The sequence below is a fragment of the Schistocerca serialis genome, chromosome 9 (genome assembly GCF_023864345.2).
Source record: "Schistocerca serialis cubense isolate TAMUIC-IGC-003099 chromosome 9, iqSchSeri2.2, whole genome shotgun sequence".
NCBI classification, from domain to species: Eukaryota; Metazoa; Arthropoda; class Insecta; order Orthoptera; family Acrididae; genus Schistocerca; species Schistocerca serialis.
The window spans coordinates 437,372,638-437,391,587 of record NC_064646.1 but is presented as its reverse complement, the minus strand read 5'-3'; the positions used below and the strand labels follow the sequence as shown (position 1 = coordinate 437,391,587).

The 18,950-nt window shown below is 45.2% G+C and overlaps 1 protein-coding gene across 1 annotated transcript in view; it reads left to right on the top strand.

The window, feature by feature from the left end:
- LOC126419690 (tetratricopeptide repeat protein 28) overlaps window positions 1–18,950 on the top strand; it is a 183,604-nt gene that overhangs the window by 56,672 nt on the left and 107,982 nt on the right. The window contains exon 2 of the mRNA XM_050086874.1: window positions 12,975–13,226. Within this exon, the coding sequence (XP_049942831.1) occupies window positions 12,975–13,226 (252 nt within the window). The remainder of the gene's footprint in view (window positions 1–12,974; window positions 13,227–18,950) is intronic.

Genomic DNA, 18,950 nt, shown 5'->3' with positions numbered 1-18,950 from the left:
AGAATGCTGAAGATTAGATGGGTAGATCACATAACTAATGGGGAAGTATTGAATAGGATTGGGGAGAAGAGAAGTTTGTGGCACAACTTGACCAGAAGAAGGGATCGGTTGGTAGGACATGTTCTGAGCCATCAAGGGATCACCAATTTAGTATTGGAGGGCAGCGTGGAGGGTAAAAATCGTAGAGGGAGACCAAGAGATGAATACACTAAGCAGATTCAGAAGGATGTAGGTTGCAGTAGGTACTGGGAGATGAAAAAGCTTGCACAGGATAGAGTAGCATGGAGAGCTGCATCAAACCAGTCTCAGGACTGAAGACCACAACAACAACAACAAACAAATTTTCCTAATTCTGGAGGTGTGTTGTAGTGTCTGATTTTGGCGGTCATTCAAAGATTACTCCTAAAGTTCTTTGCAACTTCCAATTTTATCAGTTTTGTTTCACTACTTTGTGTCGAATCCATTGATGTGCGTAATTTTATGCAACTACTTTACTTATCAATTTCACTAATTTTCCCGTAATCTTACTAACGCTTCAGGTAAGGTCATGACTTTTTAAAAGACATTTGAAATCTAAGTTTCTCGGTTAGTTTTTATGGGAAGATTATTTGTAAAAGAGTTGCTATTAAATGCCTATAAAATAAGTCGTTTTAGTAACAAACGTCGAACTCCACTTGCTCTATCTTCTTTCTCCTAGAATCTTTTTACTCTTTTTCAGAACATTATTAAAGAGAACAACAAATCAAAGTCTTGTTTAATGCCCGTCCTAATAGTAGACTCGCCCAAAATCTTCCGTGAATTTCGTTGAAAATAATAGTTTCAGTTACAGTCAGTGACGGCTGATACAGAGCAGTATACATTTAGAATTTGGATGTTTGCTTTTAAAGTCCAGTCTCATATTTACATTCATGGCATGCACTACACATTTTAAGTAATGACTAATGCAATATGGTGGCTTAAACTATTTTAGCCCTTCAAAGGTTCAAGGGAGTATAAATTCCTAAGGCATCAAATTGCTGAGTTCATAGGTCTCTAGATTTACACACTACTTAAACTAACTTATATTAAGGACAACACACACACACACACACACACACACACACACCCGAGGGAGGACTCCAACCTCCGGTTCTAGGCGCTCAGCCCGGAACCGCGCGACTGCTACGGTCGCAGGTTCGAATCCTGCCTCGGGCATGGATGTGTGTGATGTCCTTAGGTTAGTTAGGTTTAAGTAGTTCTAAGTTCTAGGGGACTGATGACCTCAGATGTTAAGTCCCATAGTGCTCAGAGCCATTTGAACCATTTTTGAACCAACCTCCGGCCGGAGGGGCCGTGCAATCCGGACATAGCGCCTCGAACCGCGCGGCCACACCACGCGACTTTTAACCCTTCATCCGTGAAGATGGTCCAAGACCGAAACCGGTAGAATTTGGGTTTAAAATAAAATCAGCTGATGGTTCAAATATGCAATTAATACATTACTTAACGGCTGTTGGCAGTCAACTTCCTAAAGTGTTTACAACATTTTTTTTTCTTTTTTACACAGCAATTTCTTCATGTCAGTTTATTTTTGGACCATCATTTATACAACCCGTTCATTTCCTTTTAATTTTGTGTCTCTGAACTTTGTCGTAGTCTTCGCGGTTTTTTTTTTATTTTCTGCGTAAACATCTTCATGTTTGCATACATACCAGACATCATCATAATGTGAGCTGTATATTCCAGTCAGCCTGCAACTACAAGTTTTGACGTCCACCGCCAAATTTACTGATTTTTAATTAACGTGTCTCATCAAGCTATCCCTTTTTCTAGTAATGATTCTTCATAAATTTTAATCTTTGCTTATTATATTTGACTTGTAACACGTATTACTACCTCTTTTCAATGAAAGTTTCCTGTTTATTAGCTCAAGTGATCTTCGTTTATTGTATGTTTCGGCATAGTCATCTTCAGTTACTGTTAAAGAGGTAAAAAGAAATACGCTAAAGAACTGCATTCTAATACTGCTTGAGTTTTGATCGACCAAACTAAAACGACAGCTGCCAGCACAGCACCACTAAGCGAAACTGGAGGGAAACTGCCGCAAGGTGGCGCTAGTGGGAAGCTATTTTATAATGTTATTAACATTTCATTTTTTATGCGCTTTTAATGTACGTAATTTTTTTATTTTATTTATTTTCATCTTTTCTGCAGTGTCTGAAGATAACTGTGCCTAAACATGTAATAAATAAACATCTTTTAATCGATATAGATGGAAAATATTAATCAAACAGCAATACAATCGCAGATTAGTAGGCAGAATTTATAAACCAGTAAAACTGCTAAGTGGCCTAGCATGCGGCCTAGACATACGACCCTCATTTCATTTCATATTCATGCTAACCTATGCAAATGTTGCGTGGACTTTCGCTCCTGCCACTGTTCACCGCTCCCTATTATCTCACCTGCTCATAAATTTCCAGTTCCTCGTCAAACTACAACAGCAATTTGCCTCTCCTACATTCCCTGTAAAATCGAGTCCCAGCACCCCATTGTATCTCTCATTGTCGGGAACCGTGACCTCCTGCCGCGACCCTATCAACACGTCCCATCTTCCTCTCCTAGAGCAACTTACAACACTGCCTCCTCCCCCCCCCCCCACTTCATATCGTGAAATCATTACCGAGCTTTTGCCCTCAGATAAGCCCTTGTCAATCCTACTGCCTTTACTCCATCCTTTCCCTGCCTAGTTGAAACCGTACCTGCCCCCCACACTTACCTTACCACTCAGTTCTCCCCAAAACTCAGCTCAACGTCTTTACTACACCACCTTCTCCAATCTCACGTCCGTACCCAATCCTCTCGCCTGGTTTTACGAGAACCTTGAACATTCAACATCTCGACAGATCAAAAACAGCTCACATTACATATGCTTTAAGACAAAAAAAAAAAAAGGTAAGTAAACGACCTACCACGAAGGAATTATCCGAATGGGACGGAAATTGGTGAATGTGATGTACATGTACAGCTAAACAAATTATTACCGTTTCAAAGACATTGAATAATTGTTCAAGACAAAGAGCTACAGAAACTGAGTAAGTCAATAACGCTTTGGTCCACCTCTGGATCTTATGGAAGTAGTTGTTCGCTTGGCACTGATTGATAGAGATGCTGGTCCTCCTGATGGATATCGTGCTAAATTCTGTCAAAATGGTGCATTAGATCGTCAAAATCCCGAGCTGGTTGGAGGGCCCTGCCTGTAATGCTCCAAACGTTCACAATTGGAGAGAGATCTGGCGACCTTGTTGGCCAAGATAGGGTTTGGCAAGCACGAAGACAAGGGGTAGAAACTCTCGCCGTATGCGAGCGGGCATAACGTTTCTGAAATGTAAGCCCGGGATGGCTCACTGTAGAGGGCAACAAAAAGGGGCGTAGAATATGCTGTAATGGTGCGGCTGATGACAACCAAAGAAGTCCCACCGATGTCTGGAACGTCTCCGGCCACGTCTCCGCTGATCTTCGGGCCTCATAAGACAGTTCTACTCCAGTCAATAAGACGTGTTTGGAGACGCCCTGGATAGAGGTTCGACAACCAGGAGTGATACTCTGGGGTGCCATTTCTTTTCATAGCAGGACTCCTTTAAAATGGTTCAAATGGGTCTAAACAGTATGGTACTTAACATCTGAGGTCATCAGTCCCCTAGACTTAGAACTACTTATACCTAACCAACCTAAGGACATCACACACATCCATGCCCGAGGCAGGATTCGAACCTCCGACCGTAGCAGTCGCGTGGTTCCGGACTGAAGCAGCTAGAACCGCTCGGCCACAGCAGCCGGCAGGACTCTTTTGATTGTCTATTCTCGGCACCCTTACGACACAGCAGTACGCCGACGATATTCTAAGCCCCGCTTTTTTGCCCTTCGTGGCAAGTCGTTCTGGGCTTACATTTCAGCATTTTTGTTTTAAAGTGTATATACAGGAAAATGTCTTTTTATGTTCTTCAGAGCTGATGTGTCTTCTGCAAGTGATCGGCGTTTCTAACCACCCTGATAAATGGCGGCGCCGTAGTGAATCCTCAAATGGCGCATATGCAAGAAATTCTTTACAAGCAACGTGCTGTACCTGAATTCTTGTTTGTGGAAAAAGAAACTGCGGTGAGCATCCATAAACGTCTGTGTGCATAAACGTCTGTGTGCAGTATATGGCAATGACGCAGTTGATGGGAATAATTTTGGGCAATGAGCTGAGAGACTTGAAGTGTCAGGAAGTGCAGAAACTGAGCTCCACGATCGGCCACGTTTTTGACGTCTTGTCACAGTCACTGATCGCGACGTGGTGAATCGTTCGGATGCCATTATTCGTGCAGACCGGCCCATCCCAACCCGGCAGTCGGCACTACAGTTATCAGTGAACGCTGCAGGTGTGTGTACAACGGCTGAGGCTCTACGACATTCAAAGGTGTGCTGAAGATGGGCTCCACGAATGCCTACAACAGACCACAAGACTCAGAGAAAAACCATCTGATCTGAACTGTTGGAGCAGTTTGAGGCCTTTCTGTCACGGATCATTTCAGGTGACAACATGTGGGTGCATTACTATGAATCGCAACGAAAAGGCAGTCACTGGAGTGGCATAGGCAGTCAACAAGAAAGAATAAATTCGAGATAGCTCTCTCTGCTGCCAAAGTGACGATGACAATCTTTTGGGATAGTGATGATGTCATTCTCGTGGGTGATTAGGCAAAACAGTCAACCGGTAATACCGAGGCATGTTTGAAAACTACGAAGAAAGTCAGTAACTGCTCCCGACGTGTTCGGTCTGATCGGAATCCAGAAGAAATCTCGCCAAATTGATTTGGAAATAATAGCCTTAGTCACCCGAAAGCCCAGATCTCGCGAACAGAGGGGAAAAGGACAGCCATACTTTCTGCATATAGAGCTTTAGCTTCAGTGACACGCCACGGCGACTTCCTTGCTGCACCAGATACAGAGCGAGCGAGAGCAATTGAGAACGCTGATAGCATATCGAGGCGTTGAAACACACACGGTGAAATTTCCTGGCATATTAAAACTGTGTGCCGGACCAAGCCTCGAACTCGGGACCTTTGCCTTTCTCGGGCAAGTACTCTATCATCTGAGTTACCCAAGCACGACACACGCCCCGTCCTCAGAGCTTCACTTCTGCCAGTATCTCGTCTCCTACCTTCCAAACTTTACAGTAGTTCTCCTACGAACCTTGCAGAACTAGCACTCCTGAAAGAAAGGATATTGCGGAGACATGGCTTAGCCACAGCCCTATGGATGTTTCGAGAGTGAAATTTTCACTCTGCAGCGGAGTGTGCGCTGATATGAAACTTCCTGACAGATTAAAACTGTGTGCCGGACCGAGACTCGAGCTCGGGACCTTTGTATTTGGCGTGCAAGTGCTCTACCAAGTGCTCCGCACTTGCCCGCGAAAGGCAGAAGTCCCGAGTTCGAGTCTGGGTCTGGCACACAGTTTTAACCTGCCAGGAAGTTTAATATCAGCGCACACTCCGCTGCAGAGTGAAAATCTCATTCCACACACGGTGAAGGTTATGTAGCGCGCCGTGCACGCGCTGTGAGAAGAGCACTGAGGCGAATATCTCGTGCTGGACGTTAACCTCTCAGGCACGGAGCCGTGGTCAGCGCCTGTGCGAACAGCTGTCCTCAGGAGGAGAGAAGAAGACGCGCCGGCGCCATTGTTAGAGGGTCGCGGGGTGACTCGGCTGCGGGACCATTGTCTTCTGTCTTCTGCGCTGGGGGAGCCTTCCGGCTAGCGGCTGCAGGGGTCGCCGCGCTGACCCCTCTGCTCTTCGCGGAAGAGTTACGAGTCGCGCCCCGCGCCGTATTTGAAATGGACATTCCTATCTGTGGCGCGCCTCGCCTTTTTATTCCGCGCGCCGGCGGGCCACGTCTTTTGTTTGGGAAATTATAAGGTGCTGAAACGCCGAAAGAATGTCCAGGCGTTATCGAAAAGGACGCGCTCGATAATCTCGCCCATCGCCTCTCGCCGAGTTATGGCCCACGCGGAACCCTCCGACCACGCCTCTCGCTCTCCGCGATTAGAATTTCTATCAGGTCAGTAACCCTAACTGTAACGGAAGGACAAGGATTTTTGCACCGGTACAGTCCTTCAAAAAAAGCGTAGATACACTGAGGGTGACGGAAGTCATTGGACGGCGGTATGAGCATATCCAGATGGCGGTATTGTAGCGTATACAAGGATTAAAGGGGCATTGGCAGAGCACTCATTTGTACTTAGATGATTCTCGTGAAAAGTTTCCGACGTGATTATGGACGCAAGGCGGGAATTAATTGAAAGTGGAATGGCAGTGGGAGCTCTACGCATGGGACATTCCATTTCGGAAATTCAATACTCCGGTTCACAGTTTGAAGACTGTGCCGACAATACCACGTTTTAGGCATTACCTCTCACCACGCCGGCGGCCTCCGCTTAACGACCGAAAGCAACGGTGTTTGGGTAGATTTCTCGCTGCGTGACACAACCGCAGAAATCAGTATGGAATGTACGACGAACTTATCCATTAGGAAAGTGTGGCGAAATTTGGCGTTAATGAACTACGGCAGCAGACGACCGACGCGAGGGCCTTTGTTAACAGCACGACATCACCTGCAGTGCCTCTCCTGGGCTCGTAACTGTATCGAATTGACCGTAGCCGATTGGAAAACCGTGACCGGGTCAGATGAGTCCCGATTTCAGTTGGTCAGAGCTGATGGGAGGGCTCGAATGTGGCGCAGACCCCACGAAGCAATTTGTCAACAATGAACTGTGCAAGATGGTGGTTGCCCCGTAATGGTGTGGACTGTGTTTACACGGAATGGTTCAAATGGCTCTGAGCACTATGGGACTTAACTGCTGTGGTCATCAGTCCCCTAGAACTTAGAACTACTTAAACCTAACTAACCTAAGGACATCACACACATCCATGCCCGAGGCAGGATTCGAACATGCGACCGTAGCAGTCTTGCGGTTCCGGAGTGATGATGATGATGTGTGGTTTGTGGGGCGCTCAACTGCGTGGTTATCAGCGCCCGTACAATGATCCAATCTTTGCTCAGTCCAATTTCTCCACTTTCCTGGATGATGATGAAATGATGAGGACAACACAAACACCCAGTCATCTCGAGGCAGGTGAAAATCCCTGACCCCGCCGGGAATCGAACCCGGGACCCCGGGCTCGGGAAGCGAGAACGCTACCGCGAGACCACGAGCGGCGGACCGCGGTTCCGGAGTGAGTGCCTAGAACCGCGAGACCACCGCGGCCGGTCTTACATGGAATGAACTGGGTCATGATTATGTTGGCTTACTTGGAGACTATTTGCAGCCATTCATGGACGCCATCTTCGCAAGCAACGAAGGAATTTTTATGGTTGACAGTGAGCCATGTCACCGGTCCACTGGTTTGAGGAACATTCAGGACAATCCGAGCGAGTGATTGGGCCACCCAAATAGACCGACATGAATCCCATCGAATATTTATGGAACATAATCGAAAGGTCAGTTCGTGAACAGAATCCTGTAACGGCAACACTTTTGCAATTATGGGCGGCTATGGAGGCAACATGGCTCAATATTTCTGCAGGAGACTTCCAACGACTTGTTGAGTCCACGCCACATCGACTTGCTGCACTACGCCTAACGGAAGGAGGTCCGAACGATATTAGGAGGAATCCCATGACTTCTGCCACCTCACTGTAGTGCGCGTGTCGACCTCGAGACCTGCATTCGATGAATTTAACAACAGCGTCCATAAGCCATGCTCTCTTTTAAACGTGAGCAAAGACGAGATAACGCTCGTAACAAGGACAAAGAGCGATCGCTAAACGTCACGATGACAAAAGCAGTGATCAACATCTAGAACACGTCCCATCGTTACGGATAATACCGCAGTCGCGTCATACAGTGCTGTAGCCTTGTTACCGTCTGATACCTGGAACGACACTAGCGCCCCAAGCGGCCAGAAAGCCTACTGTCTCCTAACGTCATACGTCCTGTTTGTTTTTAATTATTTTCTACGTAACTTATGTAATAATTATTATACTTTATGTTCCTGAGTCTTTAGAAAATTAGCAAGCGATATGAAAAATCGTAAAATACTTTTAAACAAAGCTAAAATTCGTGAATAAAACGACGTAAGCTGCAACTTTCGAAATTATTCTCGTTTCTCCATAATGCTCCATGTTTTATAGTGGGCGACAAAAATACAGTATTTTCCATTCTGAGGCCGTACAGTGCAGAATTGGTATGCCATGAGGAAAAAGTGCCGTGAGCGTTGGAACAATCAACCAACAGGCGCACCAGATTGAAGAGGTCATATTGTATGAAGAAGTTCGTAAAACTGCCTGCTGCACATCATCGTCCGACAGGAATCGTTGGCCCTTCGTGGTTTTTTTTATGGGATCGAAGGCCTAATAACGGCATGGAGAGAGATCTATTGGGCGGTTGCTCGGGTGTTTCCCGCTTCAGTTGGCGTAACTTCTGCGTTACGACGTTTGCGATGTGGGGACGAGCAGTATCGCGACAAGCACGAACCTTTGAGCAGCATTCCACAACGGTGGTTTTCGACATACATGCTGCCCCATACACAGTCATCATTCTTCGATGGCTACCTACCCGTGTTTGCCCTTGGGCAGCTAAGAAAACAATAACAACACACTGTTTCCGTTTCGCTGCATTTGGTGACTTCGTTTTTACCACACGCACGTGGGAAATACACAAACGCCTTTCCTAAATGTCGGTGTTTATATGCTCACATCGGAGTTGCTGTCCGTTCCATATACGGTGCAGCAATGACTGCAAATGGAAACTTTTTCATCGCCTCTTATACATTTAATGGTTTCTTGATCTGGGTTAACAGAAAATCGCGAGCATCTTTTTTAAGCACTTGTGTCAACCAGATTTTTTAAAAATGTGTTTGTGTTACTCCAGTTGGCTTCTGTTAGGGTAACTCGGGGTGAGTTGGACCACTGGCTGAGACGGGCCAGTGACGTATTTCGTGAGTGCGCTGCTAGAGAGCAGCACCGTTCACTTGTGAGTAACCTCTTTATTGAACGAGCGTCGTGCAAAAGTGTTTTTGTCATTATCGTCTTAGTTCAGGAGAAAAATCACATTTTCTGTCTTGGTAAGTTGAAAAGTTTTATCACACAGTTACGTTCTTTTAGTATTATGGCACAGTTGGCACAGTATTCCTGCAGTTTTATTACTAAAAGCTTGACAAATGTGTTGGTATCTACCTAACCTAAAATGGCCACCGAGCACTAAAATTGCAGACTGAAATTGGGGTGGCCCATCTCTCCCAGACAGCCGAGATAGATGGACCATGCATTTGAATTAGGGAGAGATGGGTCACAATTAAATATATCTTAAGTGACCATAGAAATTATATTAATATTTTAAAAATTGATCCCTATGACAGCCTGTTCCTTTAGAAGATATATGTCATAAGCCAACCTTTAACCTGTAGCTTCGCCCACAGACGCAGAAAGCACATATATGATATACATCCCCTCCTCCTTGTCGTCCTCTCTCTGTTCATATCCTCGTCACCCACCCCTGTCCATCTCCCTTCCCTCTCCTTTTCTACCTGCTCACTACTCTCCTTCATCCTTCACATGCCTCCTACCCCTGCCTGTCCTCCCCCTCTCTGTGCACCAATCAACTCCTCACCTTCTCTCTGTGTGTCCATCTACGACTCCACCCTCTCTGTGTGACAGTTCCTCCTCCCCTCTTGCTCTCTGTCTAACTCCTGTACACCCCTTTCTTTGTCTATCTCATCCTCCCCCTCTCGCTTCCAACTCCTCCTCCCCTCTATTTCTGTCCAGCCACACCCACTCGCATGTATACCTAGTGGAGTGCTTTCCAAGACGGCCAACATAACACACCTGTCGTGCACGGTAGCCTAGATGTCAGGGATTGCCAACTGTATTCATCCCCACCCTCACCCCAATGAAAGCTAGGTGGTTCTTAATCCTGTGGTACTTCTTCCCACACAATAAGTAGTATGTCTACCAAATTAGGTTAAAATTGATCCAGTGGTTTAGGAGGAGATGTGGAACAGACACGAACACTCACATGCACGTCATATGGATACTATGCAAATCACATTTAAGTGCCTGGCAGAGGGTTCATCGAACCACCTTCACAATTATCTATTATTCCAATCTCGTATTGCGCGCGGGAAGAATGAACACCTATATCTTTCCGTACAGGCTCTGATTTCCCTTATTTTATCTTGGTGATCGTTCTTCCCTATGTAATTCAGTGTCAACAAAATATTTTCGCATTCGGAGGAGAAAGTTGGTGATTGGAATTTCGTAAGAAGATTCTGTCGCAACGAAAAACTCATTTCTTCTAATGATGTCCATCCCAAATCCTGTATCATTTCTGTGACACTCTCTACCATATTTCACGATAATACAAAACGTGCTGCCTTTCTTTGACCTTTTTCGACGTACTCAGTCAGTACTATCTGGAAGGATCCCACACCGCGCAGCAGTATTCTAAAAGTGGATGGACAAGTGTAGTGTAGGCAGTCTCCTTAGTAGGTCTGTTACATTTTCTTAGTGTCCTGCCAATAAAGCGCAGTCTTTGGTTAGCCTTCCCGACAACATTTTCTTTGTGTTCCTTCCAATTTAAATTCTTCGTAATTGCAACACTCAGGTATTTAGTTGAATTTACGGCTTTTAGATTAGACTGATTTATCCTGTAACCGAAGTTTACTGATGACTTTATTAGTCGATAAACGACAGCGACATCTGCAAACAACCGAAGACGGCTGCTCAGATTGTCTCCCAAATCGTTTATATAGATAAGGAACAGCAAAGAGCCTATAACACTACCTTGGGGAACGCCAGAAATCACTTCTGTTTTACTAGGTGACTTTCCGTCAGTTACTATGGACTGTGACCTCTCTGACAGGAAATCACAGATCCAGTCACATAACTGAGACGATATTCCATAAGCACGCAATTTCACTACGAGCCGCTTGTGTGGTACAGTGTCAAAAGCCTTCTGGAAATCCAGAAATACGGAATCGATCTGAAATCCCTTGTCAATAGCACTCAGCACTTCATGTGAATAAAGAGCAAGTTGTGTTTCACAGGAACGATGTTTTCTAAATCCATGTTGACTGTGTGTCAATAGACCGATTCCTTCGAGGTAATTGATTATCTACATCTACATGATTACTCTGCAATTCACATTTAAGTGCTTGGCAGAGGGTTCATCGAACCACAATCATACTATCTCCCTACCATTCCAGTCCCGAACAGCGCGCGTGAAAAACGAACACCTAAACCTTTCTGTTCGAGCTCTGACTTCTCTTATTTTATTTTGATGATCATTTCTACCTATGTAGGTTGGGCTCAACAAAATATTTTCGCATTCGTAAGAGAAAGTTGGTGACTGAAATTTCGTAAAAAGATCTCGCCACGACGAAAAAAGTCTTTGCTTTAATGACTTCCATCCCAACTCGCGTATCATATCTGCCACACTCTCTCCCCTGTTACGTGATAATACCAAACGAGCTGCCCTTTTTTGCACCCTTTCGATGTCCCCCGTCAATCCCACCTGGTAAGGATCCCACACTGCACAGCAATATTCTAACAGAGGACGAACGAGTGTAGTGTAAGCTGTCTCTTTAGTGGACTTGTTGCATCTTCTAAGTGTCCTGCCAATGAAATTCAACCTTTGGCTCGCCTTCCCCACAATATTATCTATGTGGTCTTTACAACTGAAGTTGTTCGTAATTTTTACACCCAGGTACTTAGTACAATTGACAGCCTTGAGAATTGTACTATTTATCGAGTAATCGAATTCCATCGGATTTCTTTTGGAACTCATGTGGATCACCTCACACTTTTCGTTATTTAGCGACAACTGCCACCTGCCACACCATACAGCAATCTTTTCTAAATCGCTTTGCAACTGATACTGGTCTTCGGATGACCTTACTAGACGGTAAATTACAGCATCATCTGCGAACAACCCAAGAGAACTGCTCAGATTGTCACCCAGGTCATTTATATAGATCAGGAACAGCAGAGGTCCCAGGACGCTTCCTCGGGGAACACCTATGCGACCTTCCTGACAGGAGATCACGAATCCAGTCGCACAACTGAGACGATACCCCATAGGCCCGCAGCTTGATTAGAAGTCGCTTGTGAGGAACGGTGTCAAAAGCTTTCCGGAAACCTAGAAATACGGAATCAACTTGAGATCCCCTGTCGATAGCGGCCATTACTTCGTGCGAATAAAGAGCTAGCTGCGTTGCACAAGAACGATGTTTTCTGAAACTATGCTGATTACGTATCAATAGATCGTTCCCTTCGAGGTGATTCATAATGTTTGAATACAGTATATGCTCCTAAACCCTACTGCAAACCGACGTCAATGATATAGGTCTGTAGTTCGATGGATTACTCCTACTACCCTTCTTAAACACTGGTGCGACCTGCGCAATTTTCCAATCTGCGGGTACAGACCTATGTTCGAACACAATAGGGCGAGGGGGGGGGGGGGGGGGTTCTATATCTTCTAAAATCCTGCTGCATATCGACGTCAACGCTATGGGCCTGTAATTTAGTGGATTATTCCTACTACCTTTCTTGCATATTGATGTGACCTGTGCAACTTTCCAGTCTTTGGGTACGGGTCTTTCGTCGAGCGAACGGTTGTATATGATGGTTAAGTATGGAGCTAATTCATCAGAATACTCCGAAAGGAAGCTAATTGGTATACAGTCTGGACCAGAAGACTTGCTTTTATTAAGTGATTTAAGTGGCTTCACTACTCCGAGGATATTTACAGAGTTACTCATGTTGTTCTCGATTCGAATTCTGGAATATTCACTTCGTCTTCTTTTGTGAAGGCCTTTCGGAAGGCTGTGTTTAGTAACTGCTTTGGCAGCACTGTCATCCACCTTTATACATGTGTGTACAACCCCCTGCAGGTGGAGGGCACCGCGGAGCTGCCGGCGGCGAGTCGCGCGCTGTTCCTGGAGAAGGCGCGCCAGAGCAACGCCGCGTGCCAAGCGGGCGACTACGCGACGGCCGTGGCGCTCTACACGGACGCGCTGCAGCTCGACCCCACCAACCACATCCTCTACTCCAACCGCTCCGCCGCGCTCGTCAAGATGGGACAGTTCGCGCAGGCGCTGCAGGACGCCATCCGTGCGCGTGAGCTCAACACCAAGTGGCCCAAGGTATTACGTTCACACCAGGAATAGCACTCCTCGTTCGTTCGCTTTGTTTCTAATCAGTCGTTCCAGTGGCTCGATGGTGCTCTCATCTTCGCGTGGAAAAATTCTCATTCTTGCGTAAGTAGTTCTTTAAAAGCCCATTTCACGTCTACATCTGCACCTAGATCCATACTCCGCAAGCCACCTGACGGCGTGTGGCGGAAGGTACCTTGAGTACCTCTATCGGTTCTCCCTTCTATTCCAATCTCGTATTGTTCGTGGAAAGAAGGATTGTCGGTATGCCTCTGTGTGGGCTCTAATCTCTCTGATTCTATCCTCGTGGTCTCTTCGCGAGATATACGTAGGAGGGAGCAATATACTGCTTGACTGCTCGGTGAAGGTATGTTCTCGAAACTTCAACAAAAGCCCGTACCGAGCTACTGAGCGTCTCTCCTGCAGAGTCTTCCACTGGAGTTTATCTATCATCTCCGTAACGCTTTCGCGATTACTAAATGATCCTGTAACGAAGCGCGCTGCTCTCCGTTGGATCTTCTCTATCTCTTCTATCAACCCTATCTGGTACGGATCCCACACTGCTGAGCAGTATTCAAGCAGTGGGCGAACAAGCGTACTGTAACCTACTTCCTTAGCCGGCCGGAGTGGCCGAGCGGTTCTAGGCGCTACAGTCTGGCACCGCGCTGCCGCTACGGTCGCAGCTTCGAATCCTGCCTCGGGCATGGGTGTGTGTGATGTGCTTAGGTTAGTTAGGTTTAAGTAGTTCTAAGTTCTAGGGGACTGATGACCTCAGAAGTTAAGTCCCATAGTGCTCAGAGCCATTTGAACCATTTTGAACCTACTTCTTTTGTTTTCGGATTACATTTCCTTAGGATTCTTCCAATGAATCTCAGTCTGGCATCTGCTTTACCGACGATTAATTTTATATGGTCATTCCATTTTAAATCACTCCTAATGCGTACTCCCAGATAATTTATGGAATTAACTGTTTCCACTTGCTGACCTACTATATTGGAGCTAAATGATAAGGGATCTTTCTTACTATGTATTCGCAGCACATAACACTTGTCTACATTGAGATTCAATTGCCATTCCCTGCAGCATGTGTCAATTCGCAGCAGATCCTCCTGCATTTCAGTACAATATTCCATTGTTACAACCTCTCGATATACCACAGCATCATCCGCAAAAAGCCTCACTGAACTTCCAATGTCATCCACAAGGTCATTTATGTATATTGTGAATAGCAACGGTCCTACGACACTCCCCTGCGGCACACCTGAAATCACTCTTACTTCGGAAGACTTCTCTCCATTGAAAACATGCTGCGTTCTGTTATCTATGAACTCTTCAATCCAATCACACAATTGGTCTGATAGTCCATATGCTCTTACTTTGTTCATTAAACGACTGTGGGGAACTGTATCGAACGCCTTGCGGAAGTCAAGAAACACGGCATTTACCTGGGATTCTTGTTCAGAATCGACTACCTATCAAAATAAGAATGTGATTACTGCTGTGGGTATTAATTTAAAAATACCTGCTGTTAATGTAAAGCCTACTGCATTTGGGTCTTCAGCTCCCATGTTTCATGCATCGACTGCCAGCGCGTAAATCAGCGGGCAATCGCTTCGGTGACGTGGAATCAGTGATCAGTTGACTGTGCCGAGTGTAGAGTTCTTTAATCTTGAGTGCACTGCACTGTGCACATGTGTAGAAGTAGGGGACTACGACGTTCTCTGCTAACGTCGGAAAGTTAACCTAATCTCGCTGAGCTCGCTCGTGCTATAGTGAAGGATTTTGTGCTTTTGTGTCTTCTTAATTCATGACAAATTGCCTAGCCTGCACGACAACATCATGTTTTGCCTACTGGTGTTTTCCCCCAAAAGAAACCTAATATCAGAAAGTGAAAAAAAAATATAGGTTTCACGATACCCGGACAAATAAAACACTTTTATATTCTGCATATATAATAATAACGTAAATAGATAAACATTTCAGTGATAACTGCTCCAACTCTAAAAATGTCTCCATTGAAGCAGAAAAATAATTTTTCATGTTATTTGGCATTTATGAAGAAAAGAGACAAACGATAAAGTAAAAACGCTATATGTACTGCCATCTAAATATTGTTCAATGTGCTTGTATTTATTTTCAAAAGCCGGCCACGTGGCCGAGCGGGTCTAGGCGCTACAGTCTGGAGCCGCGCGGCCGCTACGGCCGCAGGTTCGAATCCTGCCTCGGGCATGGATATGTGTGATGTCCTTAGGTTAGTTAGGTTTAACTAGTTCTAAGTTCTAGGGGACTGATGACCTCAGATGTTAAGTCCCATATTGCTCAGAGCCATTTTATTTTCAAAAATGGTTCAAATGGCTCTAAGCACTATGGGACATAACATCTGAGATCATCAGTCCCCTAGAACTTAGAACTACTTAAACCTAACTAACCTAAGGACATCACACATATCCATCCCCGAGGCAGGATTCGAACCTGCGACCGTAGCAGCCACGCGGCGCCGGACTGAAGCGTCTAGAACCACTCGGCCACAGCGGCCGGCTTATTTATTTTATTAAACAAATAAATTACGATGTTTCGCAAAGTTTGGCAGACAATTTTCCATTTTCTTCAGTTTTCACCATTGTGAAGACATTACAGTACACCAATATTAAGCACATTCGCAATGAATTTTGCTCTGGTTGTTAATATCCTCTACTACCATTGCTAGTTAATTAACCCCATTACCACATTCCAGGTTACTGCAAGAAGTATGGTTCCTTAAATCGCAGTCCCACAGCAGACAGAATTCAGGACTTCCGCATTTTTGGAACCGACGTGTAAACACAAACGATCACTCGTGATAAGAAGGGAGTTTCAGTACAAGAATAATACGCTACGGGCGCTACACGTCCACCTGCCACGAGTAGTCGAGTGAGAAAAGAAAGACGTTCACGTAAAAGGGTTTTAAGGCAGTATCTGACAAAGCAGATAAGATTTCCGCTACCGATGAGTGCAACTGCATTTATCGCTGAACTCTCCTACATTCACTGCAAGAATTTGGCGGAAACCAAGACGACAGAAACAGACCGCTTGCGCTAAATCAGAAGGGCGCGAAAAATACAAAGTTTTGGAAATTGGCCACTTATGCTACGTAGAAGACATGGTAAATCCAGAATTTATCAGGAAAATCGGAAAAAATACATGCAGTTAAAATGACTGGAAATATAACTAGATTAATATTGTGTGAAATTGATGATGTGAAAAGATACACTACTGACCATTGAAGTTGCTACACCACGAAGATCACGTGCTACAGACGTGAAATTTAACCGACAGGAAGAAGATGCTGTGATATGCAAATGATTAGCTTTTCAGAGCATTCACACAAGGTTGGCGCCGGTGGCGACTCCTACAACGTGCTTACATGAGGAAAGTTTCCAACCGATTTCTCACACACAAACAGCAGTTGACCGGCGTTGCCTGGTGAAACGTTGTTGTGATGCCTCGTGTAAGGAGGAGAAATGCCTACCATCACGTTTCCGACTTTGATAAAGGTCGGATTGTAGCCTATCGCGATTGTGGTTTATCGTATTGCGACACTGCTGCTCGCGTTGGTCTAGAGCCAATGACTGTTAGCAGAATATGGAATCGGTGGGTTCCTGAGTCTAATACGGAACACCGTGCTGGATCCCAACGTCCTCGTATCACAAGCAGTCGAGATGACAGGCATCTTATCCGCATGGCTGTAACGGATCGTGCAACCACGTCTCAATCCCTGAGTCAACAGATGGGGACATTTGCAAGACAACATCTGCAGGAACAGTTCGACGACGTTTGCAGCAGCATGGACTGTCAGCTCGGAGACCATGGCTGCGGTTTTACTTGACGCTGCATCACAGACAGGAGCGCCTGCGATGGTGTACTCAGCGACGAACCTGGGTGCACGAATGGCAAAACGTCATTTTTTTGGATGAATCCAGGTTCTGTTTACAGCATCATGATGGTCCCATCCGTGTTTGGCGACATCGCGGTGAACGCACATTGGAAGCGTGTATTCGTCATCGCCATACTGGTGTATCACCCAGCGTGATGGTATGGGGTGCCATTCGTTACACGTGTCGGGCACCTCTTGTTCGCATTGACGGCACTTCGAACAGTGGTCGTTACATTTCAGATGTGTTACGACCCGTGGCTGTACCCTTCATTCGATCCCTGCGAAACCCTACATTTCAGCAGGAAAATGCACGACCGCATGTTGCAGGTCCTGTACGGGCCTTTCTGGATACAGAAAATGTTTGACTGCTGCCCTGGTCAGCACATTCTCCAGATCTCTCACCAATTGAAAACGTCTGGTCAATGGTGGCCGAGTAACTGGCTCGTCACAATACGCTCGTCACAATACGCCAGTCACTACTCTTGATGAAGTGTGGTATCGTGTTGAAGCAGCAAGGGCAGCTGTACCTGTACACGCCATTCAAGCTCTGTTTGACTCAATACCCAGGAGTATCAAGGCCGTTGTTACGGCCAGAGGTGGTTGTTCTGGGTACTGATTTCTCAGGATCTATGCACCCAAATTTCGTGAAAATGTAATCACATGTCAGTTCTAGTATAATATATTTGTCCAATGAATACCCGTTTATCTGCATTTCTTCTTGGTGTAGCAATTTTAACGACCAGTAGTGTATCTAAAGTGGTTGATGTAGCCTACTTGTCTGTCCTCTGAAAAAAGTGTTGTGATAATCCAAGTTAAAACACGCTGCTTGGAACTTGAACTGTGCTGGGAGAACATGTTCAAATCTGCAGAACACGAGGCTGTGATAGCAAAACGAGGTGGTTAATGTTGGATTGAGTTAAACCTGCCCACCACAGCTGCAACACCATTTTAAAGGGAACGAGTGTTAATTTACTGTTTTCATTATAAATTCTTGTAACGCCAAGAAAGTATGACTGAAGCGCAATAAATAAATAAACAAGTTTTAATTACAAGCTATTGATTTATCAAGGATAACATGTCGTTTCTTTCATTAAAAAAATCGGCTATTTCCACAATCTTTGGAAACTTTTCCTGCTCTTATAAACTAGCAAGTTGGCTCATTCGAAATTTCCGATTTTTTCGTCCAGATTCAAGATTTGACTTTTCGTTCTTTTTCGACAGATTGTCTATTTCTGCCATCCAGGGTTTTCCAGGTATCTTAATTCAGAACATTCGGCTCTTTCTACTGCGTTGTTTACCTTTCTCCTACAATTTTAATGGAAGAGATGGAGCGCGCTGCCTGCAACACCATCAGAAGTGACATCTTTTGTGCCACAGACAGGAACAATTGTGACGGGATCCATCTTACCTATTACATACAACATTTTTCGTAATCTATTTCCATTTTCTAGTGTTGTCTTCGCCTGCAATTTTCGCATCCGATGCTTCCCTGAGCACTAAGCCAGCTACTCCTGGATGCCACAGGACATATCTCACTAACGTGCCCCTTATTTTAGTAAACAGTCTCCCTTACGTTATAGTTCTTTTTGTATTTTATCTGTCAGCTTGTAATTTAACATCCGATGCAGCATTTCTTTTAAAATGATTGCCACGTTTTCTTAACCCAATTGCCACGTTCCACTTTACGGCAGTGTTGTGCTATCAGGCAATACCCTTTCATAACCTATTTATTCAGTTCTATGTAGATATGTGGTACTAGGAGCTCACTTCTGTTGTAGAAGGCTTTATAACACCTGCGCCAA